Source organism: Hypanus sabinus, chromosome 18 (genome assembly GCF_030144855.1).
Source record: "Hypanus sabinus isolate sHypSab1 chromosome 18, sHypSab1.hap1, whole genome shotgun sequence".
Classification (NCBI taxonomy): Eukaryota; Metazoa; Chordata; class Chondrichthyes; order Myliobatiformes; family Dasyatidae; genus Hypanus; species Hypanus sabinus.
This window is the reverse complement of record NC_082723.1, coordinates 740,950-767,751: the sequence shown is the minus strand read 5'-3', so window position 1 is coordinate 767,751 and position 26,802 is coordinate 740,950. Positions and strand designations below refer to the sequence as shown.

Genomic DNA, 26,802 nt, shown 5'->3' with positions numbered 1-26,802 from the left:
GCACTGTTAAATGTAAGACCATTAATAATGTCTTACACATATCTTGGGGTGCAAGTTCATATATCCGCAAAAGTAGATTCAAGGGCTGGTATGGAGGGTCTATTCAACGCGCAGGAAGATTCGATTTGCACAGAAGGCATGTCGCGTGCTTTTCTTTATTAGTTCAGGACCTGTGTTAAGAGTGTGCAGTTGTGTTGCAGTTTTACCAAACTCAAGTCAGGCTCAGAATTCACCCTCCAAAGTGATGTCGTTGTGGCTAAGATAGTAGATTAGTCTGAACAAGAACTTAGACAGATTCGGAGAATAGGCAAAGAAGTGGCAGATGAAATACAGCATAGGAAAGTGTACAATCATGCACTTTGCTAAAAGGAATAAAGGTGTAGTCAATTTTCTAAACGGGGAACAAACTCAGAACTCAGATATGAAATATGACTTATGAACTCGGGAAGAATTTCCCAAATATTAATTCACAGATCGAGTTGGCAGTAAGGAAAGCATGTGCAATTTGAGCAGGTTTTTTTTTCGAGAGGACAATAATCTAACCGCAAGGGTGCAATGCTAAAGCTTGATAAGTTATTGGTGTGGACCCTATTTCCAAAAACTATGTGCTGGCTTGGAGATGAGGTTCACGACAATGATCCCGGGAATGAAAGAGTAACAGCATGAGAAGCGCTTTATTGTTGGAGTTTAGAAGAATAACGGGGGATGTCATTGAAACCTATCGAAAATTGGAAGGCCTAGATAGGATGGATGTCGAGAAGGTGGTTCCTATCGTAGAGGAGTCTAGGATTTGAAGGCACAGCAAAATAGAAGTACGTCCCTTCTGAACAGTGGTGAGAAGAAATTTCTTTCGTTGTTGGGTGGTGAATCTTTGAAAATATTACCTAGACTGCTGTGGAAAACAAATCATTGGGTATATTCAAAACTCAGGTTGATAAATTTCAAGACTCAGGGTGGCAAAGTTTACTGGGAGACGGCCGGAAAATGGGGTTGAGAAGAATTACAGAGAAAGTTCAATGATCCGAATGGCCTAATTTTACTTGTAGGTCTTAATGGCATACGCTGCATATGGAGTATTATGCTCACTTCTGATATCCCAAATTTTAGAATGATTGGAGAGGGTGCAGAATGGGTTCACCTTGGAGTTGCCTGGATTTGAAAGCAAGTACTTCAACTTCAACTTCAAGATGGAGTTTTGAGATGGCGGAGCGACGACAGCGCGCAGCGGCCACTCCAGGAATGAATATCTGTTGTCTGTAAGTACGGGCCGTGTACAATCCAGATTTGATGCAGACGGACGTGTGAAGTACGGAGGGACATCTGGTGGAACTTTTGAAAAGCCTGTTTCGCTGCCGCTGCTACTGTGCGATCGGAGAAATCTCCGGGAGGAAGGCCCCGAATCCTCGGCTTTGCCTGTTGCTTGGCGGCCGGTGCCGGGGTCTAAGCGCTCGTCAGAGATGGTGCTCGGTGCTCGGAGGGCTGGTCGGAGGCTCGAAGATTTTGGACGGACTCGGATTTGGCTGTGGTCGGAGCTCGCAAAGTGTTGTATCGGCAAGCTGCGGCGCTGGAGTTTCATGGCAGGAAGAGTTTTTCTTCCTTCTACCATCTGCGAGAAATGATGAACTGTCGGAACTTTGAGACTTTCTTTTAAACCGTGCATGGACTGCTCTTTATCAGATTACGGTACAGCTTTGCGCTATTGAAGCTATGTGTTATAATTATGTGGACTTTGTCAGTTAGTCTTTCATCAATTATGGTATTGTCTGCACTGTTGAAACTATATGTTAACTATAACTATATGTAATATGTGGTTTTGTGTATGTCTTGTAGCTTTAGGTTTGTCTGATAGGTTTTTAGTTCCTTTCTGGGGAAGGTGCTAAGACGGTGGCACGATATCGATACGCAGCAGCCTCTCCGGACACTGGATTGGGGATTTCCAAACGCTATGGGGTTTTACTTGTGTGGTCTGTTTTGTGCTTTTTCATGATATCATTCCGGAGAATGTTGTTTCATTTTTAACTGCATTGTATTTGTGGTTTATAAATGGCCATAAATTGAATCTGAATCTGAATCGGAATGTACTGCAAGGAGAATTTTGAAAACAATGGTTTGTTTACCTTGGAGGTTGAGGAGGTTTCTTACAGAGGTGTACTAATTTCAGGGAGGAGAAGTTATGGTAGACACCCTACATTTTTTTACCCAGGAGCTAATTGTCTAATACAGAGGGCATTTGATTGAGATGGGGTACATTTACAAAATATGTGGGTAGCTTTTCAGAGTGATGGATACCTGCAATGTACAGGCTCGGTAGTGGCGACGGCAACCGCTATAGATGCTCCCCAAGATATACATGAATATGTAGGAATGCCAGGATATGAACAATAATAAGAGAGGACACCAAATTACTTTTTTTTTCTTTCCCGCATATATGAAGAATAAAAGAACGGAGATGTTGGGTATCGGACCAGTTCAAAATGATGCCGTATTTGTAGTAACGAGTGAAACGGGATTGACGGACAAACTCTGTGGAAGACAACAGAAGTATGCAAAATTGTCAAGCGCATCAGGGTGCAGAAGTGAGTGTAGTGCTATTAGGAAGAAGAAGGTGGTTTTGAAGCTGAAGGGTCTGAAGATAGAAAAGCCATAGGACGATGTAACGTATCCAGAGCCTGCCTGGCGCGCGTGGGGATTCCCAAGTTATTAGCACCAGGAGTGAGGGCTTCAGCACAACCAACACCTGGGCTAATAGAAAAATAATTTGTAGAATATTCAGGCTGTAACGAGAAATTCTCTGAATGTTTACTTTAATCCAGTTATCAGTGAATGATTAATGGTGAAATTTGATTCCCAGATTTTGCATAGTCACAGTCTGACATTTGAGGTGTGATTTCAATTGTGCATTTCATCACTCACCTATCAAATGAGTGGGTAACTCAGATAACCCTTGGTAGATATTCATGTATACCTGTGGATCAGGACCTGTTTAAATAAAACAGAGGTCATGAAAACAGAGCTAATATAATTAAACTGTTTACTTCAATGTGCCTTTCTGTTCAGTGCGTGACTTTAACATACCGAGTTCCTGTATTTCTCTCAGTATTTTGTCCAACTTCGGTAGCTCTGTCCTCCATGTCACAAAGGATTCCCACATCGCCCTTCGGGCCTGGGAGCCTTTGCCCATCACCAAACTGAGAAATAGTCTGGAACTCTCTGTCCGGTTTCCCTTCTCTGTCAGCTCAGTGACTTTCTATAAAAGGAAGCAATAAATTTATCGTGGAACAGACAGACATAGAGAATGCGAAGGAAAATATCTGTTCATGGTCCCAGTAGCTTCAGAACTGATGCAGTCATTGGGCTGCTGCCTCATCCTCCCTGGACTCAGTCATTAACAGAGAAACAGTAACTAAAGGAAATTCTAACTCAATATTGTGAAAGAATAAGGATTTACTGAACCCTGCGGTATATTCAATGTGATTAATTTCTTCGATCTATTAATGTGCACCATTACATCAACAAGATGTAACAACAGGAACGGAAGAGAGGACAGAGGGAGAGAGAGTATAAAATGGATGGCGGGCATCACTGAACCGTGGCTGAAAGAAGATCATAGTTGGGTGCTTACGTCCAAGGATAAATATTGAATCGAAAGGATAGGCAGGTAGGTGGAAATGTTGGATTGACACTGTTGTCATAAAAAATAAAAGTTCTTAGAAAGAGGTGATATCAGATTGGAAGATGTTAATGTTAAGAAACTGCACAGGTAAAATGACCCTGATAGAAATTATATACAGGCACTGAGGAGTGTGGTAGAACAAAGTAATCTGGGAACACAGGTCCAAAATTCATTAAAAGTGTCAACAGAGATAGATTGATAGGGGAAAAAAGTATTTGACACGCTTGCCTTCATAAATGAAAATACTGAGAATAGGAGATGGGAGATGATGTTGAATCTGTGTAAGACGTTGGTGAGGCCTACTCTTGAGTACCGTGCGCAGGTCTGGTCAACTACTTATCGGACAGATGTAAATACGGTTGAAAATGTCCAGAAAAATAAATACAGGGATGTTCCCCGGTGTGAAGGATCTGATTTATAAGAAAAGATTGAACAGGTTAGGAATTTATGCCTTGGGTCGCAGAAGATTAATTGGAGATTTGATAGAGGTACACACAATTGTGAGGCGTGTAGATAGGGTACATGCAGGCAGGCATTTTGTACCAAAGTAAAAAAGTGCCAAAGTACCACAAGAGGTCTTCAGTAAAGGATGGTACATGTTCAAGGGGTACATGAGGGGTAACATCTTCACTCGGAGGGTGATGAGAGTGTGGAACATGCTAGCAGCACAATTGGTGCAAGGGTTAAGAGAGATTTGTACAGATACATGAATGATAAGGGTATAGAGCGCTATGGCCCAGCGCAAGTCAATGGGAATAGGCAGTTTCAGTAGTCCGGCATGGAATAGAGGGGCCAAAGGACCTGCTTCTGTGCTGTATACTACTTTGATATGAAAAACTCATATCAAACTACTTTGATATGCCACTCATTGTTCTGGAACTCGGATGGAGAATAGCGTTCCCTCCCTCAAGTGCTACAGTAAATCTGACAATTTAATACTCATTCTGGATTAATCAGCCGAGATTAATTGCTTTTACCTCTTTCAAACCTCCACTCAATCTTCTGATAAGATGCAAAATTAATTTTAGACTGAATGCCTGCTCAACAGTCTATATATACAGTCACTGCTTTTATATCACACTGATAAATGCAGAAGGTGTGAGAGGAGAAGGTAACGCTGAACCTGTAGTTCCCAGCTCTCCCCACCTTAACAGCTGAAATCAGATCTGCTAGAGACAAGTCAGGGATCAAAATCTCCATTGCCATTTAGAACTCCTAAAACGTGTAGGAGATTAATATTGATCACTATCAATATTTGATTGGGGAGCTTAACGTAAATAAACGCTTAAGAGGCATTGGTTATAAAATAGCAGAACTCACACTGCAGTTTGAGGGAGAAGGTAAAAGTTAGATATATCCGTATTAGAATGGAATAAAGGAATTACAGAGGCATGAGACAGGAGCTGGGCAAAAATAACTTGGAACAGGGCACTAACAGAGTCAACAGCAAAGCAGGAATAGACGAAGATTCTGGGAGTGATTCGGAAGGCGCAGGTAAAGGTAGATAATCCCAAAGATGAAAAATTATTCCAGAGGGATGATGATCAACTGTGGCTGACGAGGAAATCAATGCAGCACAAAAGCAGAGGGCATAGAATATAGCAAAATACAGAGGAAAGCTGGAGGACTGGGAAGCTTTCACTAACCAGCAGAAGGCAACTAAAAAGCCGTACGTAGACAAAATATGAAATATGAAGGTAAGCTAGCTAACAATGTAAAATAGCTTACCAAACGTTTATATATATATATCCTTTTAGGACAAACTGTTGACTAGAAAGGGTGCGTAGGACATTTAAAAGGATGTCCAAGTTAGTGAGCATGCCTTATGAGAATAGGTTGAGTGAACTCAGCCTTTTCTGCCTGAAGCGACGCAGGATGAGAGGTGACCCGACAGAGGTTTATAAGATAATGAGAGGCACTGATCGTGTTGATAGTCAGAGGCTTTTTCCCAGGGCTGAAATGGTTGCCACAAGAGGGCACAGGTTTAAGGTGCTGGGGAGTAGGTACAGAGCAGCTGTCAAGGGTAAGTTTTTTATGCAGAGAGTGGTGAGTGTAAGAGTGGTGGGCTCTCACGACCAGACTATGTAACCCAAGCTATCAGACTCCTCAATAACCAAAGCCTGGACTGACACCTTGCCCTATCGTCCTGTTTATTATTTATTGTAATGCCTGCACTGGTTTTCTGCACTTTACACAGCCTCGTTTATGTCTGTAGTCTAGTGTAGCTTTCTCTGTGTTGTTTTTTTTTAAACGTAGTTCAGTCTATATTTTGTACCGTGTCATGTAACACCGTGGTCCTGAAAAACGTTGTCTCATTGTTACTGTGTACTGTACCCGCAGTTATGGTCGAAATGACAATAAAAGTGATTTGATTTGACTTGAACGGGCTTCCGGCAATGGTAGTGGAGTTGGATACGATAGGGTCTTTTAAGAGACTTTTGGATAGGTACATGGAGCTGAGAAAAATAGAGGGCTGTGGGTAACCCTAGTGATTTCTAAGGTAGGGACATGTTCCGCACAACTCTTTGGGCCGAAAGGCCTGTATTGTTTTAGACTGAATGCCTGTTCAACAGTCCAGATATGCAGCCACTGTTCTTCTACTGCACTGATAAATACAGCAGGTGTGAGAGGAAAAGGTGACGCTGAATCTGCAGTTCCCAGTACTCCCCACCTTAACAGCTGAAACCAGATCTGCCACGGACAAGTCAGAGATCATATAACCATATAACAATCACAGCACGGAAACAGGCCATCTTGGCCCTCCTAGTCCGTGCCGAACCCTTAATCTCACCTAGTCCCACCTACCCGCACTCAGCCCATAACCCTCCACTCCTTTCCTGTCCATATACCTATCCAATTTTACCTTAAATGACACAACTGAACTGGCCTCTACTACTTCTACAGGAAGCTCATTCCACACAGCTATCACTCTTTGAGTAAAGAAATACCCCCTCGTGTTTCCCTTAAACTTCTGCCCCCTAACTCTCAAATCATATCCTCTAGTTTGAATCTCCCCTACTCTCAATGGAAACAGCCTGTTCACGTCAACTCTATCTATCCCTCTCAAAATTTTAAATACCTCGATCAAATCCCCCCTCAACCTTCTACGCTCCAATGAATAGAGACCTAACTTGTTCAACCTTTCTCTGTAACTTAATTGCTCAAACCCAGGTAACATCCTAGTAAATCGTCTCTGCACTCTCTCTAATTTATTGATATCTTTCCTATAATTCGGTGACCAGAACTGCACACAATATTCCAAATTTGGCCTTACCAATGCCTTGTACAACTTTAGCATTACATCCCAACTTCTGTACTCAATGCTTTGATTTATAAAGGCCAGCGTTCCAAAAGCCCTCTTCACCACCCTATCTACATGACACTCCACTTTCAGGGAACTATGCACAGTTATTCCTAGATCTCTCTGTTCCTCTGCATTCCTCAATGCCCTACCATTTACTCTGTATGTTCTATTTGGATTATTCCTGCCAAAATGTAGAACCTCACATTTCTCAGCATTAAACTGCATCTGCCAACGTTCAGCCCTTTCTTCTAACCGGCATAAATCTCCCTGCAAGCTTTGAAAATACACCTCATTATCCTTAACACCTCCTACCTTAGTATCATCGGCATACTTACTAATCCAATTTACCACCCCATCATCCAGATCATTTATGTATATTACAAACAACATTGGGCCCAAAACAGATCCCTGACGCACCCCACTAGTCACCGGCCTCCATCCCGATAAACAATTATCCACCACTACTCTCTGGCATCTCCCATCTAGCCACTGTTGAATCCATTTTATTACTACAGCATTAATACCTAACGACTGAACCTTCTTAACCAACCTTCCAAGTGGAACTTTGTCAAAGGCTTTGCTGAAGTCCATATAGACTACATCCACTGCCTTACCCTCGTCAACATTCCTCGTAACTTCTTCAAAAAATTCAAAGTCTCCATTGTCATGCAGAATTCCTAAAACGTGCAGGAGATTAATATCGATCACTATTCCCTCTGATACCAGCAGTTCGGTGACAATACACTAAATACACTCACCTCATTTTCTTCTCTACTGAAATGTCCCTCCTTTGTCAACATCCAACCGAGTCTCTCAACCTTTTCTTCAATTGCTTGTTTGAGTCTGTCCCTGTAGAACTTTGTCAGTTGGTACAGTCGATACTCACCCCCCTGTTCCAGGAGGCCAGAAATTGTAAACTGTGGCTCTGTGAATATAAAAAGAGAATATAGACACGAACTCAAATGTCCCTCGTCTCCACCGCTCTCACCCAACTCAACAAACCTCAGTGTTCACCTGGCACCAGCCACTAAAATGGATGTATTCCCAATCTCCAACACTGGCCTTAAAACCGATCCAACAATGAGCTGGGCATTACGTGACCAGGAGGACCCCATTTACTTGAAACCTGTCTCTGACACCATCTCACCCACTCACCTATTTAGGTGTAAGATGAACAATAAATGTTGGGACTGTCAATGATACTCATTTCCCAGAGATACTCTCCCCATCCTGGCGAATACATTTCCCTTAATGCACGTCCTGGAAATACTCTCTAATCTGGACAGATGCATTTCCTCCAGAACACATTCTGGGCATTCTGCATGCAAAGGAGCAGAGACTCACGCTGACCAGATTTGGGGTGGGACTGTGCTGGTGAATGTGAATTGCCCTTCCTGTCAGGTGACCATCCCAATATGCCTGTGACTGGAAAAACTTTCTTTCTCAGAAAGAAAACAGGATAGACACAGTAATACACAGTAGTTGAACACACGGATGACCAGGGTCTCCTGTGATACTGGGAAATATCACTGCAGTTATCTTCCACAAACTTGGTCACGAACTGTCCAGCAGACTGTGTCTCACACACAGACCAGGCACGGCATTGCACATGGACAGATCTGCTGGATCACACATTCTCCAATCGCTTGGTCACACGATGTCCAGTCCTCTTGAATACAGACTGACCACACCTTTGAGACGCACATCATCCGGTTCCCTGATTTGCAGACTGATAACTACCCTGACATTTATGATGTCCGATCCTCTGGTTCCTATCTATCTGCTCCATGATGATTGTCATTTAACAACAATGCAAGTCGTTGGCAATGTCTCGCTTAGTGAGCGTTGCGTGTAGTTGCAGATGCTAATGTATAGGATGTACGTGATTAAGCTGAAAAGAGTGTAGTGTACAATGACCAGTATAGTACTGGACGGGGGTGTTGGGTTTTGTGTTATTCGGATCCGCTGGGACAGTTTGCTCTGGATCATGGGAGCTTGATGTACCTTATACAGGTACATAACATAAGCGGTCTGTAGATAGGGTAGATGCTCATATCTTTTTCCCAGGGTAAGGGAGCCCAAGACTTGAGTACAGAGATTTAAAAGAGACCAAAGGGGCATTTTCTTTACGTGACGGGTGATGGGTATAAATTACGTGCAGCCAGAAGAGGCTGCATACACAGATAAAAGTACAAAGTTGAGAACATGTGGGCAGGAAAAACGGGAGAAAAACTCGAAAAGGGAAAATTGGGAAAAGCTCCAGGAAAATCGGGCAAGCTCATACATTTTGATCAGCTTGAAACAGATGAGCAGAAAGGCCGGTTTCCACACTGTAATCGTTTAAATTCCACCTGGAATCACAGAGTTCAGCACAATCACAATGCCTACAGGAGACAGACATCTGGTCATTGGTTGTACCGGGTTTCCCCATCAGAAGTCCTGGGAAAGTAAATTCAGGTAGCAGGTCATCTAATATTTGTCCACAGCCCAAACATTCATTGGGGTATTAATGCTGCCTCCTGATCCTCAGCCATTCGCAACACTAGCAATGTTCTCGGCTTGGGTACAGAAAACAGGTTTCTGAAACTCCCCTGATTTCCTTTGCGCAGCAGGCAAGAAAACCCAGGGTTAACGAGCCGGAACTTGGAATGCTCTGTTACAACACAATCTCTGAAATCCTGGAAAGGTTCCTGTCATCTGGAGTTGAGTTTTATAAATGAAAGTTGGAGACGTCTTACACATCAGGGCCTGTCCAGAGGTGAAACAGACCCTGACCCTGGATTTTTATATAAAGTTCAAGCCAGGTGTCACATTCCTGTGTGTGTTACACTCACAACCACCTGATTCAGGATCTCCTGCTCTTTTCACTCAGGTGAAGTTTACCCTCCAAATGGGCGGGTACTGAGTCTCACCGTGGCCGATGTGAGGAGAACCTTGTGCAGGTTCAACACGTCGAAGGCTGCTGGACCAGAAAATATTCCTGGCAGAGTGTTTACAGGATGTGGCGACCAGCTATCAGATTTTCTCACTGACAACTTCAACATCTCCCTGAGCAGCGCCGCCGTTCCAACGTGCTTCAAGGCCGCCACCATCGTCTCAGTGCTGACGAATTCTTCGGTGTCCAGCCTCAGTGACTACCGTCCCCTTGCACTCACATCCATCATGATGAAGTGTTTCGAGAGGTTCGTTATGAGGCACATCAAGACCACGCCGCCCCCTCACTGGAACCCTGCAGTTCGTGTACCGTCCCAACCAATCAACAGACGACGCCAATGCTATCACCCTACACCTGGCCCTAACCCACCTGGGCAAAAAAGACACCTACGTTCAACACAATTATCCTTCAGAAACTGATTGGAAAGCTGAGCCTACCAGGCCTGAAACCTCCCTCTACAACTAGATCCTAGACTTCCAGACTGGGAGACCTCTCTCAGTCCGGATCAGAAGCAGTATCTCCAACACCATCACACTGAGCACGGTGGGGGACGGTGGGGGGCGGTGGCTAGGGCTGTGTGCTCAGTCCACAGCTGCTGACGCACGACTGTGATGCCACACACAGCTTGAACCACATCATCAAGTTCGCCGGTGGCACAACCATGGTGGGTTTCATCAGCAAGAGTCAGCGCACAGAGAGGATGCGCAGCGGCTAACGGACTGGTACAGCGCCAACAACCTGTCTCTGAATGTGAACAAAACAATCGAGATGGTTGTTGACTTCTGGAGGGCACGGAGCGACCACTCTCCGCTGAACATCGACGGTTCCTCGGTAGAGATCGTTAAGAAAACCAAATTTCTTGGTGTTCACCTGACGGAGAATCTCACATGGCCCCTCAACACTAGCTCCATAGCAAAGAAAGCTTAGCAGCGTCTCTACTTTCTGCGAAGGCTAAGGGAAGTCCATCTTTCAACCCCATCCTCACCACATTCTACAGAGGTGGTGCTGAGAGCATCCTGAGCAGCTGCATGACTGCCTGCCTTGGAAATTTTACCATCTCGGATCGCAAGACCCTGCAGCGGATAGTTGGCTGAAAAGATCATCGGGGTCTCTGTTCCCGCCATTACAGACATTTACACCACACGCTGCATCAGCAAAGCAAACAGCATTATGAAGGACCACACGAACCTCTCATAGAAAATTTTATTCATCCTGCCATCTAGGAATAGGCACCGAAGAATTCGGGCTCTCACGACCAGACTATGTAACGAGTTGTTCCCTCAAACCATCAGACGCCTTAATACCCAGAGTCCGGACTAACACAAGCTCTACTGTGTCTAATGTCTTGTCTATTATTTATTGTAATTCCTGCACTGTATTGTGCACTTCATGCTGTCCTGGGTAGGTCTGTAGTCTAGTGTAGTTGTTGTGTTGTTTACGTAGTTCAGTGTAGTTTTTTGTATTGTTTCATGTAACACCATGGTCCTGAAAAACGTTGTCCCGTTTTTAATGTGTACTGTTCCAGTAGTTCTGGTCGAAATGACAATAAAAAGTGACCTGACTTGACTTGACTTAACGGTGAGCGAAGTGATGCGACCATTACCCGTGTCAGGTCCCTGCGCTGAAACTTTTAGATAGATCAATTACACAAAGCTGCTTTACCAGTGAGATCAACGACCATGCTTAGAAACATGGAAACTTTGATTAATGAAACGTTTCTTTGCTCTGTTAATACCTGTGTAAGTTTCTTTATCTGAACTATTGTGCACCAACAGAACAGACGTTGAATTATAAAGTGAACATACCTGTAGCCATTCTGATTCTGACTGACGATTGTTGATTGTTGTCTTCTTGTGCACACCTGGTCCCAGTGCAGGTAACCTCCACCTGCTGGTGATGCTCTGAATTACATACAGCAATCTGAGTCAAAGAGAGTACAATTACTTTGCAAGTATGTCAGTATCTCCTTCCCCTGTATCAGATCACCAGTTGGCTTAGGTACTAAACATTCACCATAACTTGAACTTCCACACATTGTCTCTCCGCCTGTCCATTCCACTGATAAATGCTCAGAGCAATAGAGCACAGGGAGAGACCCTTCAGTCCAACGAGACAACGCTGACCACAGTGCCCACCAAGATGGTTTCAATTTGCTGTAATGAGCCCATTTCCCCATGGCCTCTTCACTCCATCTGCACAACTCAGCTTTTTTTCTGGAATTATTCAATTGTGCCTGCCTCATCAATTTCTTCTGGAAGTTCTAACCACATCTTCATCAGCCTCTGCATGAAATCGCTGCTGCTTGTGTTGGTTTTGCAATCTATTTACTACTCTTCTGCCATTTATATCCTCTATAAGCAACGATATTCTTCACTGTGAAAACCATCTACGAATTTTGTGTCATCCTCAAACTTACTTGTCAAGCCTTGTGCATTCGTATTTATATGATTGCTTTAAACTACGATGTGTGTCAATGATTTAGACTATGGAATTAATGTATTTGTGGCTAAATTTGCCGATGATACAAAGATAGGTGGAGGAGCGGGTAGTGTTGAGGAAACAGAGAGCCTGCGGCGAGACGTAGATAACTTAGGGGAATAGGCAAATTAAATACAATGTTAGAAAATGCAGGGTCATGCACTTTAGTAGAAAATAAATGGGCAGTCTGTTACTTCGATGAGGAGAGAATTCAAAATGCAAAGATACAAAGGGGCTTGTGCAGGTTGAGTCTATGGTGAAGAAGGCGAATCCAATATCGGCATAAGTTTCTAGAGGTACAGCATAGAAGAGCAGGGATGTTTTGCTGAGCTATATAAGGCATTCGTGAGACCACATTTAGAGTATTGTGGGCAGTTTTGGGCTCCTTATTTTAGAAAGGGTTTACTGATATTGGGGATGGTTCAGAAAAGATTCACGAGAATGATTCGACGAATGAAAGGGATACCATATGATGAACGTCTGGCTTCTCTTGGGCTGTATTCTCTGGAGTTCAGGAGAATGAGGCTGGATCTCATAAAAACATTCCGAATGCTAAAATGCCTGAACAGATCAGATATGGCAAAGTTATTTCTCATGACTGCGGTGTCTAGGGCAAGTGAGCACGATTTCAGGATTGAAATGTCCATTTAGAACTGAGTTACGGAGAAATTACTTTAGCCAGAGGGTGGTAAATCTGTAGAATATGTTGCCACCAGCGGCTGTGGATGACAAGTAATTGGATTCATTTAAGGCAGAGATAGAAAACTCCTTGATTAGCTAGGGCAACAAAAGGTATGGGGAAAGGCAGGGGAGTAGGGATGACTGGAAGAATTAGAACAGTCCATGATTGAATGGCAGAGCGGACTCTATAATCCGAAAGGCCTACTTATGCTCCTATTACTTACGGTCTTATGAAATAATGAACATTAAAGGTTCCAACATGTAGTCTTGTGGAACACATGTGACCCGCCACCATTCAGAGTAGAAATCTTCAACCACTGTTCTTTGCTTGCTACCTTCACAGTAATTTGTAATCTGTCTAACTTTCTCTCTCCGGACTGCATGGGAGCTTAACTCCCAGACGAAGCTACCACGTAGCATTTTTTCAAAGGCTTTACTGAAGTACAATGTACAACATCCAGTGTCCTACCCTCATTGACACTCGTCTTCAAAAATCTTACAAAGTCTTGTTGAACACAACGTTCCATGCATACTGCTACGCTGACTTCTGATCAGACTCTGTTGATCCAAATGTTGGCACATATTGTGGAAAATTATCTCTGGCATCTCCACTACACTTTTCTCCATTTACCACCAAAAAACCAAAGTTGTAAGATTATGCTTCTCCAAATGTTCAAAATTCCTGTCTTCAAATTATGATGTCGTAGCTATTAGTGAAACATGGTTGCAGGAACAGTGTGATTGGCAACTAAATATTCCTGGATTAGTTTCTTCAGGTGTGATAGAGTAGGAGGGGCCAGAGGAGGAGGTGTTGCATTGCTTGTCCGAGAAAATCTTAAGGCGGTGCTTTGGAAGGATAGATTAGAGAGCTCCTCTAGGGAGGCTATTTGGTGGAATTGCGGAATGGGAAAGGTGTAGTAACACTGATAGGAGTGTATTATAGGCCACCTAATGGGGAGCGTGAGTTGGAAGAGCAAATGTGTAAGGAGATAGCAGATATTTGTAGTAATTGTAGGAGGTGATTGTGGGAAATTTTGATTTTCCACACGTAGACTGGGAAGCTCATTCTGTAAAAGGGCTGGATGGTTTAGAGTTTGTGAAATGTGTGCAGGATAGTTTTTTGCAACAATACATAGAAGTACCTACTAGAGATGGGGCAGTGTTGGATCTCCTGTTAGGGAATGCGATAGGTCAGCTGACAGATGTATGTGTTGGAGAGCACTTCGGGCCCAGTGATCACAATAGCATTACCTTCAATATAATTATGGAGAAGGACAGGACAGGACCTAGAGTTGAGATTTTTGATTGGAGGAAGGCTAACTTTGAGGAGATGCAAAGGGATTTAGAGAGAGTGGATTGGGTCAAGATGTTTTATGGGAAGGATGTAATAGAGAAATGGAGGTCATTTAAGGGTGAAATTATGAGGGTACAGAATGTTTATGCTCCTGTTAGGCTGGAAGGAAAGGTTAAAGGTTTGAAAGCACCATGGTTTTCAAGGGATATTAGAAATTTGGTTCGGAAAAAGAGGGTCGTCTACAATAGATATAGGCAGCATGGAGTAAAGGAATTGCTCGAGGAATATAAAGAATGTAAAAGGAATCTTAAAAAAGAGATTAGAAAAGCTAAAAGAAGATACGAGGTTGGTTTGGCAAATAAGGTGAAAGCAAATCCGAAAGGTTTCTACAGTTATATTAAAAGCAAGAGGATAGTGAGGGATAAAACTGGCCCCTTAGAGAATCAGAGTGGTCAGCTATGTGTGGAGCCGAGGGAGATGGGAGAGATTTTGAACGATTTCTTCTCTTCGGTATTCACTAAGGAGAAGGATATTGAATTGTGTAAGTGTGGGAAACAAGTAAGGAAGTTATGGAACCTATGACAATTAAAGAGGTGGAAGTACTGGCGCTTTTAAGAAATTTAAAAGTGGATAAACCTCCGGGTCCTGACAGGATATTCCCCAGGACCTTGAGGGAAGTTTGTGTAGAAATAGCAGGAGCTCTGACGGAGACCTTTAAGATGTCATCAGAAACGGGGATTGTGCCGGAGGATTGGCGTATTACTCATGTGGTTCCATTGTTTAAAAAGGGTTCTAGAAGTAAGCCTAGCAATTATAGACCTGTCAGTTTGACATCAGTGGTGGGTAAATTAATGGAAAGTATTCTTAGAAATAGTATTAATAATTATCTGGATAGACAGAATCTGATTAGGAGTAGCCAGCATGGATTTGTGCGTGGAAGGTCATGTTTGACAAACCTTATTGAATTTTTTGAATAGGTTACAAGGAATGTTGACGAGGGTAAGGCAGTGGATGTAGTCTATATGGACTTCAGCAAAGCCTTTGACAAAGTTCCACATGGAAGGTTAGTTAAGAAGGTTCAGTCGTTAGGTATTAATGCTGGAGTAATAAAATGGATTCAACAGTGGCTAGATGGGAGATGCCAGAGAGTAGTGGTGGATAATTGTTTATCGGGATGGAGGCCGGTGACTAGCGGGGTGCCTCAGTGATCTGTTTTGGGCCCAATGTTGTTTGTAATATACATAAATGATCTGGATGATGGGGTGGTAAATTCTATTAGTAAGTATTCCGATGATACTAAGGTAGAAGGTGTTGTGGATAATGAGGTGGGTTTTCAAAGCTTGCAGGGAGATTTATGCCGGTTAGAAGAATGGGCTGAAAGTTGGCAGATGGAGTTTAATGATGAGAAGTGTGAGGTTCTACATTTTGGCAGGAATAATCCAAATAGAACATACAGGGTGAATGGTAGGGCATTGAGGAATGCAGAGGAACAGAGAGATCTAGGAATAACAGTGCATAGTTCCCTGAAGGTAGAGTCTCATGTAAATAGGGTGGTGAAGAAGGCTTCTGGAACCCTGGCCTTTATAAATCAAAGCATTAGTACAGAAGCTGGGATGTAATGTTAAAATTGTACAAGGCATTGGTAAGGCCAAATTTGGAATATTGTGTACAGTTCTGGTCACCGAATTATAGGAAAGATATCAATAAATGAGAGAGAGTGCAGAGACGATTTACTAGGATGTTACCTGGGTTTCAGCACTTAAGTTACAGAGAAAGGATGAGCAAGTTAGGTCTCTATTCATTGGAGCGTAAAGGTTGAGGGGGGATTTGATCGAGGTATTTAAAATTTTGAGAGTGATAGATATAGTTGACCTGAATAGGCTGTTTCCATTGAGAGTAGGGGAGATTCAAACGAGAGGACATGATTTGACAGTTAGGGGGCAGAAGTTTAAGGGAAACACGAGGGGGTATTTCTTTACTCAGAGAGTGATAGCTGTGTGGAATGAGCTTCCTGTAGAAGTAGTAGGGGCCAGTTCAGTTGTGTCATTTAAGGTAAAATCGGATAGGTATATGGACAGGAAAGGAGTGGAGGGTTATGGGCTGAGTGCGGGTAGGTGGGACTAGGTGAGATTAAGAGTTCGACACGGACTAGGAGGGCCGAGATGGCCTGTTTCCGTGCTGTGATTGTTATATGTTATATGTTATATGGTTAAATACCGTTCCAAGAGTTTGGCCACCACCGACGTGTGACTGCTCCTGTGGCGAGAGAGGACACAGAGGTCACTGTCAATACTTCTGAAACCACCTGCACCACTTCCTGTAGTGTACGTTGGAAGCTTCAATGATACCCCTTTCGTAACATTGTCGTGCTCCTATGATAACGTCACAATCACAGTCCATCCCCTTGGTAACCTTGAAGCTAAACATTCATCAAGCGCCTCATCTACCACCTCAACTTCCAGGCATGTTTCCATCTTTGCACCCAAGTAGTCCTACCCTCAATCTATTCATCCCCATCTTCTTCACCCACCTGTAGAACGCCTTTGAACTTTCCTTCATCAAACCTGACAAGTACCTTTCAGGTCCCCTTGGACCTATAAATACCTTTATAAGCTCCTTCCTGGCTACCTTTTAATTCTCTAGAGCCTTGCTTGAATATTGCTTCTGAAACCAGAATAATTTCATTTTTCCTCTTGCCTAAATGCTATCATCTCTTTTAAACCACGGTTTGTTTATATATTTTTTCCCTGCGTGTAATACAAATTTATCCAGAACTCCATGTAAGTGATCCTGACCATCACAGTTTCGTTATGAATTGCCCTTTAAAAATGTTTTCCGAATTTATAGTCGCAAGTTGCTACGAATGCCATTGTAACTATTCATCCTCTAATTAAATACTGTCTCGCATTGTCAGCTACTATCCTTTTGATAAAAGTTCGGGTGGTGTTGTCACTATCTCAGAAAAGATCACGTATCACCGCGTCTGCAACCTGACCAGCATCATTGCCTGGTATTAGATTCAGTATGCACCATCCCCAATAGCCCCATCCACACACTAAGTCAGGAGTCCTTCCTGTACGCACAACACATTCTGCCACATTGACACATTTTGGAATTAAGAGGTGGGATCAACATCGGAAACCTTGAGGTCAACATTGATAACAACCTTGTTGCTTTTGCACCGTTCCAAACACTGCTAAATTATCTGCTCCTGAATATACTAGTGGTTTTGTGGGACGCCTATATAATACTCCCAGAATGATAGCGCCCTTCCAGTATCTGACTTACACCCACACGGAGTCTGTTGTTGGTCCCTCCATGATCTCCTCCATTTCTGATAATCTCTGATTAGTAATGCCAATTGTCCTCTTTTCACTTCCCTCCATGTGCATTCTGAAACAACTAAACCCTGGAACATCAAACAGCCAATCCTTCCGTTGTAACATTCAAATCTGTGTAATGGCGATAACATGTACTATCCATGCACTGAAACATGTTGGAAGTTACTCTTATTCTTAATATGTTATTGAGGAAAACATATTTTAACCCAACTACTAAATACGTGTGTCACAAACACAGATTCGGAAGCTCAGTGGATTCGGCAAATGCGCTCGTGAGTAAGCACGTGTCAGCTAATTACGTCATTGTGACAGTATTTAACTCCATTCATCCCGTCGTAATATTTGTCGAGACTTGAGAGTTTTAGTTAATGACCCTGTTTGGCCTGGGGTTTATTGTTTTCTTTTCCCTTTAACTCTGTCTCCATTGAAGTTTGTGAAATATCAGCCTGCTTCAGTCTTTCTCACTCCGAAACCTGGGCCATATCCAAAACCGGTGGTGACTAACCCGTGCCTTTGGTACAGAGTAAAATTGGAACATAACTTTATTCCAATACCTATTTCTGCTTAATTACAGGTTTATAGGTTCTGACAATGTAATTAGTCGAAAAGTACTTGATGAGGCCAAGGTATGTAAATGTAAATTATTGACTGGGTTTTGCTTGTTAGCACTAAATGAAATGTAGTGCTGGACCTTTGGCTTCATATGAGTTGGATCTTAGCAGAGACTTGCACAACGCTATACTCGACAGAAAGTATATCATTGCAGCTCACAAAAGCCAGAGGAATTAGTGATATGTTGCTGTAGTTCCTGGTAATTCCACATTTTCACAACCACTGCAGCGTGAAGCATTTGGGGCATCTTATAAAGGGAGGAAATCGTCAATGCATTTTGAGATGATTATGACGTAACGCAGCCAAGCAAGGAAACGTCTGAACTCAGAAAATACTAGAGCTTGAAATGAGCAAACACTGTGAAGGAATGGGAGTGAATTTAAAGAGCTGGAATGCTGACAGCGCATTAACAGATCTAGAGTAAATACAGCTGGGTCTGATTTAGGCATAACTCGTACTTCTAGGCTTATTCAGTCACTCCAACAATTTCCTTCCTTGGTAGAGAAATGCAATGTCTGAAGGACAAGTGTTAGAGTAAATGAGACTCACCAAACTTTCTCTTGACTGAATCAATGGAAACTCCGAGTCAGAAGGGTTTTCTCCAGTTTGTGCTCTCAGTCCTAGGGCAGGTTCACTTGTTGCTGTTCCCTCGTCTTCAGTCGTGGTTGCTTCCCGTTGTGTGTTTTTCTTCCGATAAATCTCATAACACAGGCCTAACTTTAACCAGAGAGATAAGGAAGCATGTTAATAATGCAAACGAGAACAAAGAATTAAACTCATTGAAATTTAAATCTTGAACGCATATATAATGATCCGAGTGAGGAAAGCTGTAACCGTCCCTCACACTTTACAATACCTGGCATGGGATATAAAAGAACACACACAAAAAGCTGAAGGAACTCATCAGACCAAGCAACATCTCTATGTCGACTCTGCTCTCTTCCATAGATGCTGCCTTACCTTCTGAGTTCATCATTTTGTGTGTGTGTTGCTTGGATTTCCAGCATCTGATGACTTTATCATGTTTGTGGTGGGATACACATACCGGGGACCAGTCATGGTATCAGTTACAAGTCATAATATATAGGAGTAGAATTAGGTGATTCGGTCATTCTAGTCTGCTCCATAATCAATCATGGAGGATGTTTGGTTCCAAAACTGTACTCTTGCTTCCCTTTTATAATACTAGACCTAATTAGCAATCCAGAACATGAAAATACACAACGATAGCCTCCACCATCCTCTGTGGCATCAAATTCCACAGATCAACCAACATTTAGCTGAAGTAATTGCCTTCATGTCAGTTTTAAAGTGAATCTTCTTTATTCTGAGGCGGTACTCTCAGATCCCAGACTCTCCGTCTAATCGAGGCAGCCTCTTCATTCCCACTGCATCCAGACTTGTTGTTATTCAATTGGTGTAAATAATCACTCCCCACCCACACCTCGTCAACCACCATCCCTCTGAATTCCACTGAAGACAGGCCTAGGGCCATCAAATGCTCCTCATGCATAACGTTTATTATTCCTCAACTTATTCTTGTGAACCTTGTTAGCAGCAACTGTACTGAACACATTTCCAGGTGTAAATGGCAATTTGGCTCCAGGATAATTTACAGGGGAAAGATATATTTTTTTTACTGTTCCACTAACTATCACAAAACGAGAGATTGTGCACTGGTCCATTTCCAACCGATTTAAAGTGTTCCAGGGTGAATGTAGTAAAGAGAAACTGGAATTATAGAAACGCTCAGCATGTAAGGAAATGCCGTGGGGAGAGGTACAAAGTTAATGATTCGGTTTCCTAACTTTCAGTACGAATGAATTCAAATATTATTCAGCTTGAAGTGGAAATCTTGGTTTGTTCTCTTGAGAGTGGTGGGAACTGAGGGGAGATCTGATAGGGCTTTATAAGATCATGAAAACAATAGATAGTGCAGGCAGGGTGTATCTGTAACACCAGAGGAAATGCATTGAAGGTGTGAGGGAGGAGATGTCGGTGTTTTGCCGTGGTGGTCCTGCCATTTCCCATTCACAAACTCTGGAGGAGCTGGAACCTAATCACCCTCTGCCGGGACCGGGGCTCAGGCTGGTTTACCAGTCTGTAGATGGTGAGAGGATGCCTGAAATCATCGCTGTCTCTCTCCAGATATACTTCAGCGGAACATCACTAGTCACTGCCAGCCAACAAGAAATATATCCTTTTATTCCCACTCGTTGCCTCCTACCAATTAGTCAATGTTCTAACTATGTTAGTAACTTTCCTGTAATATCATGGGCTCTAAACTTGGTAAACAGCCTTATGTGTGGCGTCTTGTCAAGGCCTTCTGAAAATCGAAGTACACAATATTCACTGCATCCCCTTTGTCTATCCCACTTGTAATCTCCTCAAAGAATGCCAAGAGGTTCGACAGGCGTGATTTTTCCTGAAGGAAACCAGGCTGACTTTGTACAATCTTGCCCTGTGGCACCAAGAACTCTATCACAGCATCCTTAGCAATTGACTCTAACATTTTCCCAAACACTGATGTCAAGATAAATCGTCTGTACTTTCCTTTTATCTGCCTTTTTCTGGTGTTTGGGACTCCAGCTTGTCTGCAGCAGCTAACCGGAGTACATTTGATCACTATCTTATTGCTGTGTGGAATCTAGCCCAGCACAATACGCTGCAATGTTTCCCGCAGTGTAGCAGGAACAAAATGTAAAATTATAAACTAGAAAATGCTGGAAACTGAGTACATCAGGCTACATCTGTGAAATCAGAAATTGATGAAATTTTAGTATCAGAATTGGGACAGTGCAAGTTGCCGACGATCTGCTGGGCGTTTCGAGCATTTTCTCTTTTTTTTTACTTTACATTTCCTGCAACTGTAGAATTTTCCCTCCACCTTATTGCAAAATGTCTGCAACACCTCGAACAGAGCAGGTGTCACCCTGCTCCCACCAATTTTTTGGTTCCCAATTCATTCCGACCCTGTGCCACACACTCCATACAGTCAATGTTCACAGCATCCTTTCCTACCACTCTCACTCTGTTGTATTTGCTCCTGGGGCCACTGTCTCTATGCTGAGAGGCGGTGACCACAGAGCGATAATAAAGTGCAACACTTGCTGCAGCTCTGAAGGGTTGTTACCCTGGAAACGGAGGAAGTGGCTCAACGAAAATAACCGAGAAAGGAAATAACAAACTCAACATCAGATGTTATGAGTTCCCTTATGACAAAGATTAACACTATAACCATTTTGTAACAGTGAAAATAAAATTGAAATGGGTGTTTTTTACCCTGGCACGTGTTGTGTTCAATTAAACCTCTGGTATTCCTACCCTGGAAAAGATACAATATAAATCTTCACAATGAAGACAAAGTTTGAAAGAGGGATTGCTGAAATATGTCATTGTCAGAGGTAAAACAAGATGGTTGATATATATCATTGAGGTGGTGGGATACAGACCGGACAGAGGTTGTACAAGATGTTTGATATATATCATTGAGGTGGTGGGATACAGACTGGACAGAGGATGGACAGGATGGTTTATATACATATATATATATATATATCATTGAGGTGATGAGATGTAGACTGGACAGAGTTTAACCAAGATGGTTGATGTATATCACTGAGTTGGTGGGATGTAGGCTGGGCAGAGTTTGAACAAGATAGCTGATATATATCTTTGAGATTGTGGTGTAGAGGCTGCACATAGGTTGAACCAAATGGGCAGGAGACGAGCAGATGAACCCAGATGGGAGAAGGGATAAACAGTGATCTCTAATGGTCCTCCAGCAATACACAGACCCTGAAATAATAGCACGCACTAATAGATAACAGATTTCAATATAACAAAGCCAGAACAAACAATAAGAACTTTGGTATATACCCTTTTCTATTCTACACTGAGTATTAATACACCTCAGAAACTATCCCATCCGGTTCTTCACATCTTCACCCGGCCACTGCTCTTCCTTTATCTGAATGCAATAGCGGGGAACTGCGGACACAACCGAGTACATCATAGAAACCAACCTCTCCTCCATGGAATCTGTCTACACTTTCCACTGCCTCAGTAAAGCAGGCAACATAATGAAAGATCCGCCCAAACCTGAACGTTCTCACTTCTCACCCTTCCATCGGGGCGAAGATAAAATAAAACAGAAACATGCCACCGGGTCAATGACGGTGTCCATTCTGCTGTTAGAAGCGCACAGCGTGATGAGTGGACTCCTGACTTCACAGTTTAAATCGATGTGACCTTGCACCACATATCTACCTGCACTGCACTTCGTCTGTAACCAGAATGATTTGTTTTACCTCAATGTACTGCTGCAATGTATTGATCTGTGTGGAGAATACCGGAGACACGAATTTCACTCAACCTCTGTACATGGAAAACCAAATAAAGATTCCCCACTTCAATCGTGTGGTAATATTAGACAGCCTGGGTTGCGCCTTTGGAAATTCTGAAGGATTCCGAGAAAGCCAGATAAATGAAGAAGATTTAATTATCGCATTAATAGGGCCAGATATGGGGAAATCTGGCCCTATTAATCTGGATCTCACTGTCCTGTATGAACGGGGAAATATGCAACCTCTTATTGACGAGGGTAAGGCAATGGATGTAGTCTATATGGACTTCAGCAAAGCCTTTGACAAAGTTCCACATGGAAGGTTAGTTAAGAAGGTTCAGTCGTTAGGTATTAATGCTGGAGTAATAAAATGGATTCAACAGTGGCTAGATGGGAGATGCCAGAGAGTAGTGGTGGATAATTGTTTATCGGGATGGAGGCCGGTGACTAGCGGGGTGCCTCAGGGATCTGTTTTGGGCCCAATGTTGTTTGTAATATACATAAATGATCTGGATGATGGGGTGGTAAATCGGATTAGTAAGTATGCCGATGATACTAAGGTACGAGGTGTTATGGATAATGAGGTGTATTTTCAAAGCTTGCAGGGAGATTTATGCCGGTTAGAAGAATGGGCTGAACGTTGGCAGATGGAGTTTAATGCTGAGAAGTGTGAGGTTCTACATTTTGGCAGGAATAATCCAAATAGAACATACAGAGTAAATGGTAGGGCATTGAAGAATGCAGAGGAACAGAGAGATCTAGGAATAACTGTGCATAGTTCCCTGAAAGTGGAGTGTCATGTAGATAGGGTGGTGAAGAGGGCTTTTGGAACGCTGGCCTTTATAAATCAAAGCATTGAGTACAGAAGTTGGGATGTAATGCTAAAGTTGTACAAGGCATTGGTAAGGCCAAATTTGGAATATTGCGTGCAGTTCTGGTCACCGAATTATAGGAAAGATATCAATAAATGAGAGAGAGTGCAGAGACGATTTACTAGGATGTTACCTGGGTTTCAGCACTTAAGTTACAGAGAAAGGTTGAACAAGTTAGGTCTCTATTCATTGGAGCGTAGAAGGTTGAGGGGGGATTTGATCGAGGTATTTAGAATTTGGAGAGGGATAGATAGAGTTGACGTGAACAGGCTGTTTCCATTGAGAGTAGGGGAGATTCAAACTAGAGGATATGATTTGAGAGTTAGGGGGCAGAAGTTTAAGGAAAACACGAGGGGGTATTTCTTTACTCAAAGAGTGATAGCTGTGTGGAATGAGCTTCCTGTAGAAGTAGTAGAGGCCAGTTCAGTTGTGTCATTTAAGGTATAATTGGATAGGTATTTGGGCAGGAAAGGAGTGGAGGGTTATGGGCTGAGTGCGGGTAGGTGGGACTAGGTGAGATTAAGGGTTCGGCACGGACTAGGAGGGCCAAGATGGCCTGTTTCCGTGCTGTGATTGTTATATGGCTATATGGTTATATGGTTATTCACGTGGAGCAGTGTCCCGAGGGTGCGATTACTCTGTTTAACCCTCTCTATCTGCAAGAACACAACGGGCCGAACGGCCACTTCCAGTGTGCTGGAAATATGTACAACATTTATCGACCCCAGGCATCGGTTCAGCTGAAGTTTGGATCGGCCACTGAGCCGGATGATGGAGGTGAAGTTCCCCATCTACAACTGTACGGATGGATTTAGTTCCGGCATCACCGCCTCATCCCGCCCCTAGGACCGTAGCGGGACTGAGCGGTATCTCATCTCAGCCGGTTCGGTGTGAAGGTCCCACCACCCGGACCGACCCGAGAAGGATGTGTCCAGGAAGCGGGACGAGGCGGCCAGTTCGAGGAAGTTAACGGGACTCACTGCCCAACATCAGGTCCCCCCTCTACCCCACCCTCGAGATCGGACTCAATACTCACCCAAGGGAACTTGATCAATTTGCCCCACAGACAGTGATCCGACCCTCGGCTCCCCGCCGACGAACTGCTTCAAAACAGACAGGAAAGAAATCCACCGCCTTTCTGGGGACTCGAGAGCGGGGCGGGGCCTCGGAAAACCGCGGATACTGCAGATCTGCGTTTGAAATGGGAGTGAAAGTGGATCACGTGACGGGCGGAGGTTTTCGAAATGCCTGCCGGATTTTACCCGTTATTTCAGACTTACAACAGCTACATTTTTAGTTTTTCGTTCGGTACCTTCGCCGGCCCCTTAGCCCCAACTTCCGGTTCTCAGTCTTAAGGGTTCGATTCCGATCTCGGTCCCGTACACAATTCAGACCCAAACGGGAATTGTGCTGTTTTCATTCAAATCACTTTTATATTTACAAACACTAATTTCTATTCACATTCCTCCGGCCTCACTAGACAGAAACACTGAAACATCAAGTGAGTAACAGCAGGAGGAGGCCACTCAGCCCCTCTAACTATCAACAAGATGACGGCTGCTCTTCAATCTTAGCCACCTGTTCCTGCCCAATCCTGATTTCCTCGATCCCTTCGGTCTCCACACATCTGCCGGCCTGTGTTTTATGTGAAGACGATCACTGACCTTCATCGTCCTCCAGTAACCAGTCTGGTGAATCTCTAAAATAAATGCTCTGTAACCTCTTAGATAATACACCATGGGATTAAATACCATCTTCCGTAGCCCTGTGTTGCCCCGACCGCTCCCATTCCAGGTCCTATCACTACTTCCACCTTTTCGCCTCCCCCCCCCCCTCACTCCCCAGCTCTTGCCCCATCCCCCACCCCTCAACTCTTTTCTATGACTATTTCCCGTCTACTCTCAGTCCAGGGGGAGGGTCTCGGCCCGAAATGTTGATGGTCCGTTTCCCTGAACACTGAGTTCCTCCGGCAGTTTGTTCTTTGGTTTGTATAACCCGTGTTAGTATGGAGAGCGGGGTTTTACACCATATTCCAGGTACAATCGAATGGTCTACTTCTGCACCTATTGTCTATTGTCTATTGTCTATAAAGTCCAAATAATTACCACAAACAAGAGAAAGCCTGCAGATGCTGGAAATCTAAAGCAGCACACACAAAATGCTGGAGGAACAGCATATATGGCAGTATCTTCGCAAAAGAGTAAACAGTCAACATTTTGGGCAAAGAGCTTTCTTCATTACTGAGGGGTGGGGGACGGTATCTGAATAAAAAGTTGTGGGAGGATGAAGAGCTGAGCTGGGAGGTTGTAAGTGAAGTCAAGTGTAGGACAGGTCAGGAGCTGGAGCGTTGTCAATAGGAGAAAGAGAAGGAGGGTATCCAGGGGGAAGAAATAGGCTGGTGAGCAGAAATGAATGTTCAGAGTGGGGAATAGAGAATTGGGAGGGAGGATTTGTTTACCCGAAGGAGAATTCAATATTCATACAATCAGGTTGGTGGGTACCCAGGTGGAATGTAAGGTGTTGCTCCTCCACCCTGAGGGCGCTCTTATCTTGGCTCAAGAGGAGGCCATTGATCGAGATCAAGGAATGGGAATCAGGATTAAAATGTTTAACCATTGCGTGGTCCCCCTTCTGGCAGATGTTGCAGGGAGGCTGGACAAAACGGTCTCCCAATTCACGGCGAGTCTCACCAATGTAAGTGAGGCCGTATCGGGAGCACGGGACATGAAAGATGACCACAACAGATTCGCAGGTGAATTATTGTCTCACCTGAAAGAACAGTTTTATATCTGAATGGAGATAAGGGAGAAGATGTACGGGTAGGTGTAGCACTTAGGCAGCTTGCAGGGATATGTGGCTGGAGCGAGATTAGTGAAGAGGAATGAATGAACAAGGCAATTGTGGAGGGAGTGATCCCTGTTGAAAGAAGAGGGTGGGTTGGTGTTTAGTTGCAAGATTTCTTTGGAGTTGGTGGAAAATTTCAGAAGCTGAAAGGGTGGTAGATAAGGACAAGAAGAAATCTATCAGCAGGACGGCGGTGTTGAAGATGGGGTGAGCACGGAGTTACTAGAAATGGATCTGATGCGGGTGAGGACAGCATCAATAGTGGGAACAGATGCGGCAGATGCAAAGAAACTGTGAAAAGGGAGCAGAGTCTTACAGGTAATAGGTTAGGAAGAGATATGGTCGAGATTATCATGGGATTCAAAAAATTTATAATAGAAGTAGATTTACAATCTGTCTACAGAGATGGAGATAGAGAGAGAT

General features: G+C 43.5%; 1 protein-coding gene across 1 annotated transcript in view; it reads right to left on the bottom strand.

The window, feature by feature from the left end:
* Window positions 1-24,684, bottom strand: part of LOC132407275 (NACHT, LRR and PYD domains-containing protein 12-like) — a 37,569-nt gene extending 12,885 nt beyond the window's left edge. The window contains exons 1-6 of the mRNA XM_059993548.1: window positions 24,572-24,684; window positions 18,868-19,035; window positions 11,718-11,832; window positions 7,736-7,902; window positions 3,076-3,247; window positions 2,914-2,979 (exon numbers count right to left, since the gene is read on the bottom strand). Of these exons, the coding sequence (XP_059849531.1) occupies window positions 2,914-2,979; window positions 3,076-3,247; window positions 7,736-7,902; window positions 11,718-11,727 (415 nt within the window). The 5' untranslated portion in view covers window positions 11,728-11,832; window positions 18,868-19,035; window positions 24,572-24,684. The remainder of the gene's footprint in view (window positions 1-2,913; window positions 2,980-3,075; window positions 3,248-7,735; window positions 7,903-11,717; window positions 11,833-18,867; window positions 19,036-24,571) is intronic.
* Window positions 24,685-26,802: the final 2,118 nt, after the last annotated feature.